The sequence below is a fragment of the Miscanthus floridulus genome, chromosome 1 (genome assembly GCF_019320115.1).
Source record: "Miscanthus floridulus cultivar M001 chromosome 1, ASM1932011v1, whole genome shotgun sequence".
NCBI classification, from domain to species: domain Eukaryota; kingdom Viridiplantae; phylum Streptophyta; class Magnoliopsida; order Poales; family Poaceae; genus Miscanthus; species Miscanthus floridulus.
In genome coordinates this window covers 203,738,280-203,756,496 of record NC_089580.1, presented here as the reverse complement: position 1 = coordinate 203,756,496, position 18,217 = coordinate 203,738,280, and the positions used below count along the sequence as shown (strand labels likewise).

At 44.7% G+C, this 18,217-nt stretch overlaps 1 protein-coding gene and 2 non-coding genes across 3 annotated transcripts; 1 reads left to right on the top strand and 2 right to left on the bottom strand.

The window, feature by feature from the left end:
• Window positions 1-6,574: 6,574 nt before the first annotated feature.
• LOC136512572 (small nucleolar RNA R71) lies at window positions 6,575-6,681 on the bottom strand. Its single transcript, XR_010773153.1, has one exon. It is a non-coding gene; the product is annotated as a small nucleolar RNA R71 (small nucleolar RNA).
• Window positions 6,682-9,300: 2,619 nt separating this feature from the next.
• LOC136511834 (U2 spliceosomal RNA) lies at window positions 9,301-9,497 on the top strand. Its single transcript, XR_010772871.1, has one exon. It is a non-coding gene; the product is annotated as a U2 spliceosomal RNA (small nuclear RNA).
• A 934-nt stretch (window positions 9,498-10,431) lies between these two features.
• On the bottom strand, window positions 10,432-15,474 carry LOC136509882 (DEAD-box ATP-dependent RNA helicase 10-like). Its single transcript, XM_066504471.1, has 13 exons — window positions 15,092-15,474; window positions 14,844-14,976; window positions 14,691-14,760; window positions 14,284-14,346; window positions 13,855-13,929; window positions 13,507-13,626; window positions 13,094-13,135; window positions 12,915-12,989; window positions 11,659-11,805; window positions 11,370-11,507; window positions 11,137-11,248; window positions 10,943-11,031; window positions 10,432-10,810 (listed from the first exon to the last, which is right to left on the bottom strand). Exons 1-13 carry the CDS (start codon window positions 15,270-15,272, stop codon window positions 10,691-10,693), a joined length of 1,365 nt encoding a protein of 454 aa, XP_066360568.1. The 5' UTR covers window positions 15,273-15,474; the 3' UTR covers window positions 10,432-10,690.
• Window positions 15,475-18,217: the final 2,743 nt, after the last annotated feature.

Genomic DNA, 18,217 nt, shown 5'->3' with positions numbered 1-18,217 from the left:
TAACTGTTGCCTGAATACCTTGCACTCATTTGTACTGTGTGAAGTTGCATTGTGCCATTTGCAGTACAAGATCTTCTTCAACTCTTCTGCCGATGGGATCACATGATTAGGTGACAGCTTAATTTGGCCCTCTTGAAGCAGAAGATCAAATATTTTATCGGCCTTGGTGATATCAAAGGTAAACTTTTCTGGCTCTTTTTGACCAAAGGGACAAGATATCGGCTTTTTATTCTTAACCCACTCAGCTAAGCCGATAACTGGTTCTTCATCAGAATCAGAATCTCCTACTTCTTCAACAAATGATACCTTTTTACTCCAATTCTTTTTAGGTTCAAAAACCCTAGAATCTTGATCAGAGATCCTTTGCACAAGATGACTGAGGCTTTCAAACTCCTGAGAAGCATATCTGTCTTTAAGATGTGGCAATAACCCTTGGAAAGCCAGATCGGCAAGCTGCCGATCATCCAGCACCAGGCTGTAGCACTTATTTTTTACATCTCGTAGCCTTTGTACAAAGCTCTCTACCGATTCATCATTACGCTGTCTCAATTTTACTAAATCGGTAAGCTTCTTTTCATGGATTCCAGCAAAGAAATACTTATGGAATTGTTTTTCTAGATCAACCCAAGTAATAATAGAATTTGGTGGTAATGAAATGAACCATGTAAATGCTGACCCAGACAAAGATGATGAAAATAATCGAACTCTTAATTCATCTCTGTTAGCTGCTTCTCCACATTGAATAATGAAGCGATTGACATGTTCCATTGTTGATGTATCATCTTGCCCAGAGAATTTAGTGAAATCCGGTACCTTGTACCGATTTGGGAGAGGAATTAAATCGTATGCAGGAGGGTATGGAGTCCGATAAGAATAAGTATTGACCTTGGGCTTTATCCCAAACTGATCCTTCATAATTTCTGCTATCTTATCGGCCCAAAAAGCATCAGCCTCCTGCTGACGAACCGGTTGAATTTCTATAGGTGCCTGCTGACATCCCTCCACATATCTTTGTAGCCCACGATCTCCAGCAATCGGCATATTTGCCGTTACTTGTGGTCCATTAGCCTGTTGGAAAGGATTCATCGGCTGGGTTGCCGATGCTTGATTCTGGAAACCAGCTTGCATATGACCTTGTTGAATCCCTGCAACCTGCTGATTTCGCTGAACTGTATGTTGAACAGGTAACTGTCCTGACCAATCATTATTAGAACTCATCGGTACAAAACTTACCGATGGCTGGTAATTTGCTGATATCGTTGGATAATTAAAACCGGTTTGAGGCATGAACTGAACCCCAGTTTGATTCATAGCAGGGGCTTTCTGCTGCATCGGCAGTAAGCTCGCCGATGGACTTGAATTGAACGTTTGAACCATAGGCATCTGGAAACCTCCTAGAGTTGGTTGCACAGAAGTAGTTGCGGCATATTGAGGCACTTGAGCCATCGGTGAAACGGCCGATGGTATAGGTGCTCTTCCTACTGCATCAAACCCTTGAGGTAATCTAGGATTGAAAGCAGATGACTCCGGAGGCATGCCATATCCCCACCAATTAGTAGGAATCTGGCTATTCTGAGACACAGGGCCTGACATAGCTGATGCCGATAGATCTGTATTAAGCTGAACTCGCCCTCCTGGTAGTACCTGATCTGATTGTATCGGTGTAGATTGAATATTAGGTGAGCCTGCCAATACTGGAGGGGAAGTAACTTCTGTACCCACAACGGCCGAAGGAGCCGATGGAGTTTTGACAGATGCCGGCTCTGGTTGATGATAGGCAGGCCCAACGTAATGTGGTGCCACTTGTCCTTCTTTGAGAGTTCGAACCACAGCATTATGAACAGTATTGGATAGCACATTGGAATGATTAATCAAAGCATGATTTACTGCAGAATTAACCATCTCTTGAAGTTTACCAGGATTGGAGTCAAAGGTAACCTGCCGAGGCAACGGCAAATCTTGCTTCTGGATGACTTGTCCACTCTTGTTCAAGCTAAACGATCTCAGACAAAGCTGCTTGTATTCTTCTACAGCCTTTTCCATAGCCTGCCTCTATTCTTCCTTGAGATCTTCTTCTGATACTGCGATAATGTTCCCTGAATCGATCTCAGAATTGAACATATTGATTGATTGGTCCCACCAGGCGTGCCAAAAGATGTGTTGATGCAGAAGGGGATACTGCAAACACAAAGGGCTAATACCCGAATCGATATCCAAAGCGTGCCAGTCGATTTGACCTGCTAATCGACAAGGATGAAGATACGAACACTTTAGTCCTGACAACAGCGATACGCCCGGAAGTCACGGCCAAGAGGTGCTCACGCGGAACTCGAGAATCGCCGAAGGTCGCGCTGAAACGATGCAGCTCGCCGATTCAATGAGAACTCGTAAAAAAGAAAAAGTATGCAAATTGACGAAGTCGCCGAAAAGTAAGTAGATGCAAATAGGAGTAAAAGTTGGTTTTGATGTTGATTGATATATATATTTTTTACATTGCCCCTTACTCCATATTTATACCCTGATCTAAAGAGACACAACCAAACACAACTAGGACACCAGTCCCATATCTAAGGAAACACGTGACTCTTACATGAATCATACTCTAACTAATATAGAAAAGGAAATCAACTTCTATCTATTTCCCTGTCCGCCTCAATTACGATGGAAATCTCATCGTCCTCCTTCCCATCGGCATACTCCCTATTTCATCGGCAGTAGTCTTCAAGTCTTCCTTCATCGGCATATTCCCTGTTTCATCGGCAGTAGTCTTCAAGCCTCCCTTCATCGGCATACTCCATGTTTCATCGGCAGTAATCTTCAAGCCTCCCTTTCATCGGCATCGACAACAACACCTCCAACCTCATCGGCAACGCCCGAGTCCAAATCAACCTTTCCATCGACCATCACCAGCTATCGGCAACCATCTTTGCAAGCTGGCTTTCATCGGCTATCAAGGTATTCAATAACTTTCCCCTTGCCGATTAGTCCACTCCGATTATTTTGACACGTGCAAAAAACGGTGTCAACAGTTAGTGATCCACTAGATTCTAAATGCATATGCAATGAGTTAGAGCATCTAGTGACACTTTGATAACCGCATTTCGATACGAGTTACACTCCTCTTAATAGTACGGCTATCTATCCTAAATGTGATCACACTCACTAAGTGTCTTGATCACTAAACCAAAATGACTCCTACATTTTATACCTTTGCCTTGAGCCTTTTGTTTTTCTCTTTCTTCTTTTCCTAGTTCAACATTTGACCATCACCATGCCATCACCATTGTCATGATCTTCGTCATTGCTTCATCACTTGGAGTAGTGCTACCTATCTCATAACCACTTTGATAAACTAGGTTAGGACTTAGGGTTTCATCAATTAGCCAAAACCAAACTAGAGCTTTCACACGTGCACGAGCGCCTGCCCTCTGCGTTTGGAGTGGTCGGCAGCGCCTCTTTAGCGACGCCCTGCTCTTCCTACACGCACATAGGCTCCGCGCTCCGTGTTATGGTTAACAGGCTAGCTAGGGCTGGAGACTCAGCTACACACTAACTGGTCGGGCGGTTTATATTAAATATAAACACATCTTTAGAATAACACTAAGTGTTCACACCAACTGATCGCCGAGCTGCATACGCTACTTCATCACCATTACTGATTCTTCTTCGAAGTTCATATATTTTATTTTTACATCATGTACTACCCGTTCTACATATTTGTATTGCAGGATCACCATTAGGTGATCGGACCACCTGGTGCTCGGACTTCTCCACCGATCAACTGGTCAGACCGCTAGGTTTATGGACTTCGTCGTCGACCAGTTGATCGCACTGTTCGCCGGTCGCTTCTACTCAATGCTCACTTTGCCATCGACTAGTTGACCGGACTATTCGTTGCTCGTGCTTCATCATCAGCTACGCTGGGGGCTTACCAGCTAAGCTGGGGACTCCTAAACGTTCGAATTGTTCATCGCTTCATCGTCAGCTACGCTGGGGACTCCTCAGTGTCTAGATTCTTCATGTAAGCGTCTCCAGCTAAGCTGGGGACTCCCTTCGTGGTTGAACCACCTAATGGACATACTTCACTGCCAACCAATTAGTCGGACTACTCGGCGCTCACACCTGCTCGGTGTTCACTTCGTCGTCGACCAGTTGGATGGACTGTTCATCGCATGGGCTTTATCATTAGCTACGCTGGGGGCTCGCTAGCTACACTAGGGACTCCTCGGTGTTCGGATTCTTCGTGCAAGCATCTCCAGCTAAGCTGGGGACTCCCTTGGCGGCCGGGTCTTGCTATGTCTCATCGGTGTGCTATCAAGCTACTCCAGGCTGTTCAGATCAGGGTGCCGATCTTGGGCAGCACGTCTGGGGTCTTGATACGCGCATGTCAGATGACGTCGGCAAGCTTTCAGATTTATTTTCTTTGACCCTGCTACAAGATTCATTCTTTATCTTCTAGTAGGCTCAGGGACTAAGTGGTTACACTTCACCTAGCGGTGAATGTAGTGCTCTTTTCCTGATTTACCCTCCTTATTGACGGAGTCTAAGTGGCTACACTTCTCCTAAGTGGAAGAATTTTCAAATTTTATCTTGAGCCCCTTACATCCTTCTAGCAAACCTCAGCTTGGAGTAAGTCTAGGCTTGCTCACAGTTGAACTGCTCGGACACCATTCCCACTGCTCGGACAATAGCTTGGATGACAGTTCAACTGCTCAGACGCCTATTCAACTGCTCGGATACTCGCTTCAATAGCTCGGCTCCCAGTTAAACTGGTCAGACACCTGTTCCTGATGATCAGCAGCAAGTTGGACAGCTCGAACAAGCTCAAGATGGTGTTGCTCAGTGGATACAAGGCGCTCGGGGACTAGCTGTGGGGGATATGCCCCTCGGTACCCATAAGACAAGAGATGTGCTGCACCATCAGAGGTGGCCCAGCCCACAAGATCAAGGCATGCGGTGCACGGCACTACTCGACGTGCACCATAAGGCTACAATAAAATATTGTATAATACCAAATAGGGTACTTTCCTTATAACCCTACCCCTCTAGAGCATATAAGGAGGGGCAGGGGTCCCATAGTCGACATCCCCATATAGATCCTAAGTTTAGCCTAAGGCATCTGATCACATGCAATATCATACGATAGATAATACAAACCAACAGACCATAGGAGTAGGGTATTATGTCGTACTGATGGCCCGAACCTATCTAACTCTTGTGTCTCTGTTGCCTTCTTATTCTTGATTACGCGCACCACTACCGATAAATCTACTTTCGTGGGATACCCCTCGAAGGACTGCCGACGATATTCTATCGACATGCTTAGATATTGTTTGCCTGCGGATGCATTCTGCACTCTGGGTCATGTGGTAGATCGTGGATGTGACACTTTTATTGAGTCCTTTGTAGTCCACTCCCCGTTTGTAGAGCAAGTAGAACACGGTTATGAAGGGAGACAAGCTCTGTTCTTGATCTTCCTTAGTAATGTTCCTTATGCATAGATCCAAAGTTAGTTATACTATAGACGAGAGTGTATATATTAGGGTGTACAAAATACTTAGTAAATATGAAATGACTTAGGAATCTTTTGCTCTTAACGAATCTTCTGCTTAGTCGTACTATATTTTATGAGTCTCTATTTCTATCTATGGAATTCCGTTAATACCTTACACTTATCATTTATTTATCTCTTGACTTACCCCTGTCATAGCATGAGAGTGATTTTATCATAAGTATATATATTTTTCAATATCTCTATGCTAATATAACCCCATCTCTCTTCCCTGTGGATAAAATATAAATAACTATACTCGGTATACTCCTGGGTGAAATGCAATAATGGTATATTATTTGTGTGCTTGTAGATACTTTAATTTATATATAATTTTCTCTGAGTTTACAAGTGTCATTAATAATTACCAACCACGCATTTCTGGCATTATGCTAGGGATGACAACCTAGTAAAGAGTGATGCTAAGAAATGTCAACAAGCATTTCTGGCATCGTTGCCGGGGAGGGGCACATGGCTAAGAGAATTGACCAAATAGATACTTATTGATAAAATCATAACCTCTACTTTAGCAGGCTTACCCTTGTTTGTCTTTGTTCATATCTTATATAGGGTATTTAGACTTGGTTGTGATTCACCAACAATTTTTAATCAGAATCAACCTAATCAAGAGGAAGCTCAACACCAGTTCCTGAAGCCATGGCTGAAAAGACTCTGTGTGAATTCTCTGCTCCAAGCACTGAGAACATCCGCACTGGACCAACACTCAAAACCAACAACCTTGAGTTTGAGCTCAAGCCAAGCCTCAACAACATGGTGCAAGCTACCCCATTCAGCGGAAAGGCACATGAAGATACTAGTGCTCACCTTTAGAATTTTCTGGAGATTAACAGCACATTTGTCATCAAGGACGTTGCTCAAGACATCATACAACTCTGCCTGTTTTCATTCTCACTAGTGGGAAGAACGAAGCAGTGGTTCTACATCAACAAAGATCACATCAATACATGGGCAAAGTGTTCAAAGGCCTTTCTAGAAAAGTTCTTCCCTATAGACAGGACCAATGCCTTAAGAGGAAAGATTTCAAACTTTTAACAGCAGAGAGGAGAAACCATTTCAAAAGCATGGGAACGTTTCCAAGAATACATTTTAGATTGTCCTCATCATGGGATGGAAGATTGATTGCTCATGCAAAGTTTCTACCATGGATTAACTCAAAAAGCTCATGAACAACTCGATGCCACTGCTAGAGGATCATTTATGTCACTCACCCTTGGAAAAGCTAAAACTCTTACAAAAAAGATAGCCTCTAATCAAGGCTGGTCGTCATGCAACATTCAATTATGCAATGAGAGTGAAGAAGTACCATAAGAGGTGTGTGCATTGTCAACTAAGATAGACGTACTGTTAAATTCGCTTGAACAACGAGCTAATTACAAGAAAGATCGTCAGATCATTCAAGATGCATTCAATGCTCAAAACACATGTGGAGAATACTTGGGGGTAGAATTCCCTAAATATCAGGAGGATGCAAACATCGTCGTCAATAATTCTGCTCCACAACAACAGAGACAAAGGTGGAATCAACAACAACGGTCGATTTACCAAGGTAAGTACACAAGTGCTAGTATTTTCATATAGAAATGGTAGTCAAAGAATCTTTCCCTATGTTTTTTATGCAGTAGAGAAACTTGCCAATGTAGTGAGCTTATTCAACATAGAAAGTTTTTTTTCTCAACATCTTGCAAGCCTAGGCAAAATTCTCTCATGGTTTTGTTTTCCTAGTGCTAATTCAAGATTTAGTTTCATACTGTATAGTTGGCTGTATTTATTGTTGGTTCTGTTCTCTCATTTGTTACATAGGCATCTTTCATGTCTTTCAAAACATGGATGCTCCATCTTATAAATCCAAGCGCAAGGCAACACCACCTTTTGTAGCTTGCAAGCTTCCATCATCAGAAGTGACTGCACATCTGCATCCCAGGAATTAGATTGAGAGAATTCCTTATTTGACACCAGACAAATGACCCGTTCCTTTCTTGGCCCTAAAAAAATTTCCGTTCCCTATTTGACATCGAGTTCAACTTTCGTTCCTTATACGACACTCCGTTAGGTTTGCCATCCGTGAACCGTTAACTGCCATGTGAAAAGACAATTTTGCCCCTTTGGGCCCCACCACCCTTCTCCCTCCTCTCCTCCCCTTCTCCACGGCCCTGCTCGGTGAAGCGCTCACGCGTCCGCGCACGTGTGGCTCACACCACCGCCATGGCCTCCGAAGAAGTTGCTGGCGCACCCGCTTCCGTGCGAGATCCGGCGTCCTCCGGCTCGGCTCCTCCCTGTGAGATCCGGCGTCCTTCGGTGCGGAGCTCACCTGTGCAGCATTGACCGCCTCGTCGTCCGATCGCCGCGAGCCTTGCCGCCACCACCAAACGTGACTCGTCCATAGTCGTCACTAGCGGATCGATCGCCTCGATCGACGTCTAGAGCCCCACTCTGCAGCCGGCCGGCGCTCGCAGTCATGGCACGCGTGATGCCTTCTCTGGCGTCGCCACACGGTGAGAATAAGAGCAGCAGCTCCGGCGGCAAGCATCAGCGGCAGGCGGTGACGGTGGCTACGGCTCAGCAGCGGTCGGCGTCGTTCCACGGGCGTGGGACCGAGCAGCGGCACCACCAGCCGCTGAAGCAGAGGCCTAAGACGCTGCCTGACCTGCTCGCCGGCGTCAGCGCAGCGAGCTTCCGTTCCGGGTCCCCGCCCCCGGACGGTGGTGACACCAGGAGGAGTCCGAGGAGGACGCCAAGCAAGGTTCTAGTGAGCATGGCGGTGCAGCAGAGCATGTGGCCGCTGCACGTCATGGCGTCCGCCGAGTGGACCATGGCCGACCTGGTGGCCGCCGCCGCACCTAGCAGAGCGCGTGCATGCCGTCACTGCCGCCGCACAGAGACGACTGCGTGCGCACGTGACTGCTGCCACCGCCGTTCCGAGTTGCGCCACGCCGGCCTCGCGCGTGCGTGGTGCCTCCGCCGCCGCGCCAAGATCGCCACTGCACCTGGGCGCTGGACTGGCACGTGCCCATCACCTGCTCGATGAAATGCTATTGAGAAGTGCTATGGTACATTGAGAAGTGCACCTGGGAGCCGGGCCGTGGAGAAAGGGAGGAGAGGAGGGAGAAGGGTGGTGGAGCCCACAGGAGCAAAATCGTCTTTTCACATGTCGGTTAACGGTTCATGGATGGCAAACCCAACGGAGTGTCGTATAAGGAACGAAAGTTGAACTCGGTGTCAAATAGGGAACGGAATTTTTTTAAGGGCCAAGAAAGGAACAGATCATTTGTCTGGTGTCAAATAAGAAATTCTCTCAGTTAGATTACCCTGCTGTTAGTAGAGGAAGAAAGGTCTTCAACTTTGATTAGCGCATGCCAAAAAATCGCAGCCTGCTGCCTGCCAAGGAAGTCACACAGAGAAAATGAACCAACAAAATATCTTGATAAAGTAGTTCTTGAACAATCAGAGAAGGCCAATCTGGTTCTGCGCTGGGCCTTCGTTAGCTGTGTGCACTGGATTTAGGCCCATTGAACAGTCAGAGAAGGCCAATGCCCATCAAGCCCAGGCCAAGATTGCTTAATGGACCGTTAAGCCTAACATCATAATTAACACGGCCTTGTTTTGCTAACGAACCTCAGATTGAGATTAACATCAGCTATTGAACTGAGGAATTGTACCACACCGAAGGGTGGCAGACATAAGTCAGGTGAGGCGTGTATAAAAGAAGGTGCATAGCAACAAGGCAACTCATATATTTCTTGATCTTTAGGCTAAGATCAAGCGTAGTATCTGTTCTTATCAATTTAATATTTGATACGTGGGACATGTGTCCATAATGATATCAAATTTATTTTTTGTGGAGAAGAATCTAATATGGTAGCTTGCTATCAAGGTTCTTGTGTGTTGCCCTAGCGTTGCACTATTGCTTGGGCCTGGCACACCACAAACAAATCGGAATCAAATGTTGAAAGTTTTTGGCTTGCAAAAACATGAAGAAAGAAATAGTTAGTCTAATAAAATAAACTTTTAGACTAAATTAATCACAAAATAATTAATAATTAATCTATGATATGATTTTGATCTTTATATATACAATTTATGTAGTTGATATTTTTTTTTACAAAATGGAGTTCATATATATGTCTATTTCTTTTGGTTATAGTTCACTTCAATTTTCATGGAATAGGAATTCAAAAAAAACATGTCACCGATCGACAGCATCGCAGCTTTTGGGATGCAAACGATCCAACTCAGATAAAATGAAACGAAGCTTACAATTTTCATGGAATAGACATCGAATGCATCTTTCAAAAAATAAAATAACTAATGCAAACCAAACGATCCAACTCAGATAAAATGAAACGAAGCTTACAATTTTCATGGAATCGACATCTAATGATATTACTCAATCCTTTCAAAAAAAACATGATACTACTCAAATAAAATAAGAATTAAAAAAAAAAAGCATGTCACGGATCGACAGCATTGACGTTTCTTGCTCCTGTAGCGTGCAGCTTTTTGCAGGCTTGCTTGGTTTTTGCGCTTTCTGAGTTTCTGTCGTTCAGGTATTTGGAGGCGTATGCTAGGTACTAAGTACATTAATAACCGCGGTGCTCTAGCGCAATTTCACTATTTCCAGTGAGTGAAAGGAAAATACCAACAAAGAATTAAGGACAAATAATTGTCAACAATGAACTCAAAAAAAAAAAAAGAAGTGCGCTCTATATAAACAATGTATGGTCGTATAAAGCTGCATTTTTCTTTCACCCAATCACCCCTGTGAAGGCACTGAAACACCCTGTTTCAGTCATCTGTTAACACATGCCGACGGCTGCCTATGCCTTCGGGCAAAAGAGACCCAGTAGTTAACAAGACTCCAATGAAATAGCTCAGCCTTCAGCAAAAATAAAAATGATTTCCTTGTGTAACATGGTTTGGGTCGGGATGACAAAATTGGGAGACTTGCGTCAACGGAAGCAATGGTGACAAGTAAAAGTCTTAACTGGCCCTAAGTATATAGCTAAAGCATTAAGCATCATTGCAAACCCACAGGGTGTGCGCTGAACCACAGAGGACTTGGATAAAAATGAAGCAGCTGTACACTCGGGATTCTAACTCATCAGGCGAGCTCCGGAGCCTTCATCGTCTGTTTGATTTCTTGAAGGATTTCGGTCTCTTAGAATGAGAATGATCTTCCACCTCTTCGTCGTCATCTCCCACCTTTCTCCGCTTCTTGTGGCCGCCGGAATCCTTCAATTTCTACAAGGCAAGATAAGTAGCATGACAGTAACTGTAAGCGCCAGCAGATAGCCATACTTTTGCACAGATTTGCTACCAGCAAGAATGGCGCCAAAATTACAGAATCGATACTGATTTCAAAGGAGGACGTACCGTAAGTGCAATTCTCTTTGCATCGGATATGGGCCCTTTAAGTATCATGACTTCATCTCTGTCCACCTTACGCTGGTCAATTTGCTTGCCTGCAAATCGTAGTTGATAAGAGAGGCAGGCTTTGGAAAAATGACATCTCCAGCTATGGCTGTCAATTGCTAAGAAGAAAAAAGGTGAAAAAAAACTGTAATTACCAAGGAGCTTCTCGATCAGCACGAACCACTGGGCTTCATATTGATTCACCAAAGATACAGCATATCCTGACCGACCTGCACGTGCGGTCCTACCCACCCGATGAACATAATCCTACATATCGCGCAGCATAAAATTTAAGACCATAACAAATCCTATTTGAACATCTAATTGTAAGCAGTTAAAATGAAATCACAATGGCCCAAGACAAGTACTCAAACCGACAGAAAGAGACCTTAGAATTCATTGGAATATCATAATTGATGACCATATCAACTCCTTGAATGTCAAGGCCACGACTTGCTACATCAGTGCAAATAAGGATATTGCAAGCTTTCGCTTTGAACCTGTTCAAAGCACCTAGTCTCTTGTCCTGGTAATAAAGAAAAATAAACAAAAAGTATTATTAAAGGGAAGACATAAACAAGACAAATCCACTTCACAGAACAGAAGGATTAACCTACTGAATGGAATAGTCATATAATTATCTATATGTCTGACATTTTAAGTCAAAGAAAGTAAACCTGACTCATCTGGCCACTGATAGACATAGCTTTCAAACCAAGATTCCTCAGCATAAGAGCAAGGAGCCTAGTAGATTCACATGTGCGCACAAAGACCATGATCATGCTGTCTTGCCTCTCATTCAGAACATGAAGAAGATAGCAATCCTGAAATTCACATAAAAAAAGGTAGATCAGAGACAAATGATGGAAAAGGGTACTCTGCCGTGATGGACTAATGGTAACCAATATAGAATTCAATTAGTCCGCCCATAACACATGTTGAATTAGGTTAACGACATTCAATACGGTAAATTCATTGCAGCCATGATTTTCCATAACTGCTTATTAAATGAATTGGGGATTGTCCAGACAGTTAACAGAGACATGCAACACAAGAAGAATCGAAACATCAAATTGGTTCCAATCATTTGGTTGGTTGCTCACTTATGTATCAAAAGGTTCAAACCATTTTGTTGTAAAAGAGTGAGAAAATATGTTATTGTGAAGTACTTCCGAAATGGTAGAGCCTGTTGCATTTGTTTTCTTTAGGCTGACAAGGGGATGAAGGGTGGGCCTGGTGCAAGCGGTAGAGTCTTACCGCCTGTGACCGGAAGGTCCCGGGTTCGAGTCGTGGTCTCCTCGCATTGCACAGGCGAGGGTAAGGCTTGCCACTAACACCCTTCCCCAGACCCCGCACAGAGCGGGAGCTCTCTGCACTGGGTACGCCCTTTTTTTTAGGCTGACAAGGGGATAGGTGCTATAACTAGGCATAGAGTGAATAACAAAGAACTTGAAGCAAATTGTAGATCCACTACAATGCAAGTTGACATACATGCATGTATTTATCAAAATAGTACTCCTTCCTTCCCAGAATATAAGCATTTCTGGGTTTGTCCTAACTCCTCAGTCAAATTACTCACTTACTTGAGGTTTGACAAAGTTTATATAAAAGAACAATAATATTTACTATATCAAAGAAGCGCCATTAGATCCATTGTGACATATTTTTGTAGTTTACTTCTTTGCTTTGATGTGGTATATGTTAATAATCTTCTCAATAAACTTAGTCAAACTTAGACTACTTTGACTTAGGACAAAACCAGAAAAGATCACACATTGCAACAGAGCTAAGCATATCATGCATTGTCCATGATAACACAAAAAAGTCTTGAGGGCATGGATTTGGATCACATGGACTGAAGAAAATCATTTAAGCAGCAAGGACAGCAGCAGCAGCAACACATATAGGTGGAGGCTTTGAGCAAATATCTGACCTTGTCATCTGCAGGAACAAAATAGAACTCTTGTTTAAGTGAATCTACTGTAGAATATTTGGAGGCCGCTTCAACCTGTTTCCACAAAAAAATGTTGTAAACACAAGTAGAGAAAATAAAGTAGACCCAAGATGTCAACTCTTTGCTTAGTAACTGAAAAGGCAAAGATAGAATGTCACCTTAGCAGGATTCCTGAGGCAAGCACGTTGCAGCTTATTTACCTAAGTTATTGGAAAGGGAGCTTCATTTAGTCAAACAAAACGCATGCAAAGAGGTGTTAATGAAATTAGTCCATGAAAATATGGACTGATTGTATTGAAAAGATCACACTAGGAAAGAAAGATCTAGTATGAAATAACAGAAAATCAACTAACAGTAACATTTGCCATGATAAATATGAGACACCATCACTCTTTGATCATCTCAGGCACTTTGAAGTGCTGCCATATGATTGTGATTACCAATGGCAGCAATGAACATGCCCGTATCAAGAACTTAATGCTATTATTAATTTATTTCATTTGTGTGATTAAAAGGTTCCATAAGTTAAGTAATTTCATCTCATAAATAAATAAGCACACTGTGCACAAACCTTTTTGGTCATAGTTGCTGAGAAAAGGAAAGTCCTCCTGTCTTTAGGGATCTCTCTCAGAATGTCATCGAGGGATTTCTCAAACTCCACATTAAGTAACTTATCGGCTTCATCCAATACCTAGCAATACAAAAGAACATAACAATAATAAAAAAATTAACCTATTCAACTAGTTATCTCAAATTAAGACATATGCTCCAAAATGTAAGGATAGTCACACTTAAGATGCTTTGATTCGGTACTACGCTAGAACTACATCCGTTTCCAGACGAAGGAAGTATCTAGCAAGAAATTCACGACATACACCCTGAGACTTTTTACTTAGATATAAGAAAAATGAATACATACCAAATACTTGATTTTCTTAAGACTAAAACCTTTAGTCTCTGTCAAATGGTCCAAAAGACGGCCAGGAGTTCCAACCTAGGTTTTGAAGGAAGTATTACGGAGAAGGTTAGTACAGATGAAGACAAAACAATATGTGCAAGTATGGAAGAGCCAAAGAGAATCAAAGCTGGTATGGTTGTTGTTACAAAGTACTTCTCAGGCTTAATGCAATGACTCTCTCCAAGAGCTCAATGAGAAGCAGGATTTGATAAGGATGCCGATCCATTGTGGTGGCTTTTCAGAAGCAATTTTATTTAATGTATACATTTCAAAGTAACACAGATTGGAAACATACTTTAGAGTCATCAAAAACATCTTTTGCTATATAAATGTGGAAAGGAACTTTAGCTTGGAATAAGTAGAGGAAATCAGGAAATGTATAACACTCACCACAATGTGCGGACGTTTTCCAATGGATAACACTTGTTGCACCCGATCCACTCCTCCAACAAGCTGGTGAAAGAATAAAATGTCAGCTAGAACCAAGGTATCCACAAAGGCACAAAGTCAAATAATAGGCATGAGAAATACAATATCACCAGGTGACATTTGAATGCATCTAATCTAATAGTGCAAGTATGTCTATGTCAAAACAGAGAACTGAGCGATGCTGTGGTGGAAGTGGGGGAAAGTGAAGAGATGGGTACCTCAACTTATCATAAAGTCACAAGCATAACTAAGATAAGAACGTTGTAACATAGATAAAGTACAACTGTATCAATGCGTCACGATTTGCCACATTCAGACGCTGACAGCCAAAAGGAATTCGCTTGCATAATTGCAATGATAACACTCACCACTGAGCAACGCAAACCAATAGCTGATCCGAGCGCCTCAAACTGCTCCGCGATCTGAATCGCCAGTTCTCTGATTAGCAACCACGGACACTCCAAATTAGATACTGGTGCGTCGCCCCTCAACGAAGTAATTGACTGAGAAATGAAACCCACCTCGTTGGCGAGAGCACGCAAGCGAAGAAAGACTGCTCGGCCTGCCGGTTGCTGAGCAGCTCCTGCAGGATGGGCAGCGCGAACGCGCCCGTCTTCCCGGACCCCGTCTGCGCCAGCGCGATGAGGTCCTTCCCTGCGAAAACCAAGGCGGCCGCCGAATTAAGAGTCCGCAGCCGAAGCCGCAACCGCCCGCCACAGGGCGCGCCGCGCAGCGTGTGCACTGGATGCAACGAGTGGGATAGCAGTACCTTGGAGCGCGTGGGGGATGGCCTCGGCCTGAATCCTGGTGGGCTCCTTCCACCCCATGGCGTCGCACGCCTCCACCAGCTCCGCGCAGATACCCAGCTCCGCGAACGTCGAAGCCTGGCGAGCCGCCGGCTCCTCCTTCCCGTTCCCGACGGCCTCCACGGCCGCGTCCCCGTTCGCCATGGCTGGTTCGCGAGCTCTGAGCTGCCTGTCCGAGCTGCGCGTGAGGACTGAGAAGGTTGCTGGTGTGCGGCGGCGTGGAACGAGGCGGGCGGCGCGGGGTTTATGGTTGGGTATGGTACTGCCGGCGCGGAGGACGACGCAGAAAAACGTGACGGCCACGTCCGGTCGTCCGCGATGAAACGAAACCCTAGCGGCAGCAAACAACTATTGGGCTGGTGCTGGAATGGGGTCGGAGAACTGGCCCAGCCCGTGAAGACGACGCCCCTTTGAGCTATTTCGGCGGAGGAGGAGAGAGACGGGTTTGTGGCCCAGTAGCTTTGCCCGCTCTCGGACGCTCTCGTGGGCCCTGGCGCGGCCGTAGTCCAGTTTGCCCCCCGGCCGCGAGCTGTGGAGAGCGGGCTCATGTTTTGGGCCGGACTGGGAGACGGTGGGAGGAGGATCCTGTTTTCCCGATAAAAGCGGGTACGCCGAGAACACGAGCAACTGCAAACGCACAGGAAAAGCTTTCTTTGCCCACAAGGGCATATGCCCCCCGCGCGCGCCGTTGGATGCAAAATTTCCCACAAAACGCAAGAGCTGCAGCCAAGCTAAGGCAGAGGAAGCGCCAGCCAACCAGAGATGAGGGCTTTTCGCTTTCAGCTTCGTCTGCCTTACCGGACTGCTTCTAGCTAGCACGGACGGTGCTCCGTCGGAGCCGCCCCTGGCATGGCTGTTTCTAGCGCCAGCGGCGATGATCGTGCTGCCCCCATCAGCGCCCCCGCCGATGCCATGCGAGAAGAAAAGATGATGTCAGCTTCGATGACTAGATACTGACATGGGCGACAGTGGCGACTTTCCTGCTGCTGATCTCGCGCAGTCTCCGCTGCACCGCAGCTAGGGAGGTGGAGCGGGCGGGCGTCGCCGCCATGGCCGGAAACCGTGAAACGGCCACGAGCGTGCTGGAGGCCACAGCCACGCACCGGTAGAGAAACGACTTTTTGATCCGCTTTGAAATTTTGCTTTAGTTTCGGTATTTTTTGCGTTCGGGACTAGAGAAACTTTTAGTCCTGGTTAGTAGCTTCAACCGGGACTAAAGGTCCCTGTCCAACGGCTACTGCGGCAGGCTTTTGCTGCAGAGGACCTTTAGTCCCGGTTTGACCTACCAACCGGGATTAAAGGTTAACTTTTACTTCCGGTTGGTCCCTTCAACCGGGAGTAAAAGTCTACTCGGAGACTCCGTCCGGGAGTAGAAAGGGATCTTTAGTCCCGGTTGCTGTCTCCAACAGTTTATGTTAACGCGGGACTTCCAAAAATTTTCTTGGCAAAAATTTTACCACCTCCAATAGTTTCTCACTCCTCTTCTTCATCCTTATCTTCTCAACATCCTCACGCCAGTGCTTCATCTCATCCTCTCTTCAGTCTTCACTCTCTCTCTCTCTCTCTTCAATCTCCAATCCACCGGATCTCCTTTTCCAAGATGTGCGCCATTGTGTGAGCCGAGCTACGACGACGGCTGCACGTCGGCTTGCGGCGCACCGGCCGTGCGGCGGTGGCGTCACGCGGGCCTAGGAGCTACGTCTCCAACGAGTTCGTGGCGCAAGCTCTTGCGGCAGCGGCACTCTAGGTGTAGTGGATCTGGCTATTTTTGGCCAGGTAATGTGCGCTGTGGTCGCTCTCACGGAGTCCATGCATGCAGCGCTTGCGGCAAGTCAGGAAGACAAAGCCCCGTGGAGCCTTGAAGTCGTGCTTGGATAAGTGAGGTGAGTACACCAGTAAAATTCCTAATCATGTTGGCCAAAACTTTAAAACTTTGTCAGAGTAATGTATTTTTTCCTTTATATTCTTGTTGCGGTTGCATGAATGAATGAAACATTTAATGGGAAGAACAAGAAAGATTATTCATTTTTTATAGGGAGATTGGTTAATTCTTTGCGCTAATCCTTCTATGCAGATTGGTCAATTCTTTGTGCGGGGGATACATCGATGGATTCCGGCTGCAGCGATGAGCTCGCAACCCATAGTGTGTTTGATAGTAGTTGTTCGCATGGCCAGCGATGGTTTTTTAAAGTTCCGGTTGGTAATACCAAAACGAATCTTCAATTGAAAATAGAAACAAAAAAAGAAAAAAATGAAAACATTTAGCCCCGCCGGCCCACGTGGCTAGGCCGGGAGGCCTCTTTAGCCCCGGTTGGTATTACCAATCGTCCCGGACGAGAAACCGGGAGTAAAGAAGGGACCCTTTAGTCCCGGATTCGTGCTCCCGGTTAGAAAACCGGGACTGAAGGGGTTTCCCAACCGAAAGTACAGCTTGTTTCTGTACTAGTGACGGTGATATAGTCTGTGGCCGGCTTCACAGCCATCCTCAGGGACATGTGCGCCTATCCTCATTGCCATCGGATTCGCACCCATCGCAATGCGAATCCGACAGCAATGAGGATAAAACCATATGCCCTAGGACATATTTAATTTTGGGGAATTTCCTGTGTGACATTAAAAAGATCGCAATACCATGTGTGTCTCTGAAAAAGTTTAGCGGTCTTTAGCGCCACAGCTCCAATTTTTTTGTGCCCTCCATACCACTGTCGTGAGTTTGAGCTCTAACGCCGTCAAACTGCAAGTGTGAAAAGTCGAAAATACCCTTAAGTCTAAATATGTCATTATTTTTTTTTAAGTATCTTAACGACTTCAAATAAAAAAACTCAAAACTAGAAAGTCGTAGATCTCGTCGAGATCTATAATTTTTATATAAAAATTATCTTCATTTAGTTTCGGAAAAAAAATATAATTTGATATGATTAATATATCTTAGAAAAATCAAAAATTTGCGGAATTAAATGAAGATATCTTAGAAAAATTGCGGAATCAAAAAAATTATCTTCATTTAGTTTCGCAAAAAAATTACGAAAATTATAGATCTCGACGAGATCTACAACTTTCTAGTTTTGAGTTTTTTCATTTGAAGTCGT

Bases quoted from the DNA above. Each gene is read 5' to 3' on its own strand.
- LOC136509882 (XM_066504471.1), bottom strand. From the start codon at position 15,272: ATGGCGAACGGGGACGCGGCCGTGGAGGCCGTCGGGAACGGGAAGGAG. The intron at 14,977-15,091 runs GTACTGCTATCC...TGGTTTTCGCAG, and splicing joins CATCCCCCACGCGCTCCAAG to GGAAGGACCTCATCGCGCTG. The intron at 13,627-13,854 runs GTATGTATTCAT...TTGTATTGCTAG, and splicing joins TTAAGAAAATCAAGTATTTG to GTATTGGATGAAGCCGATAA.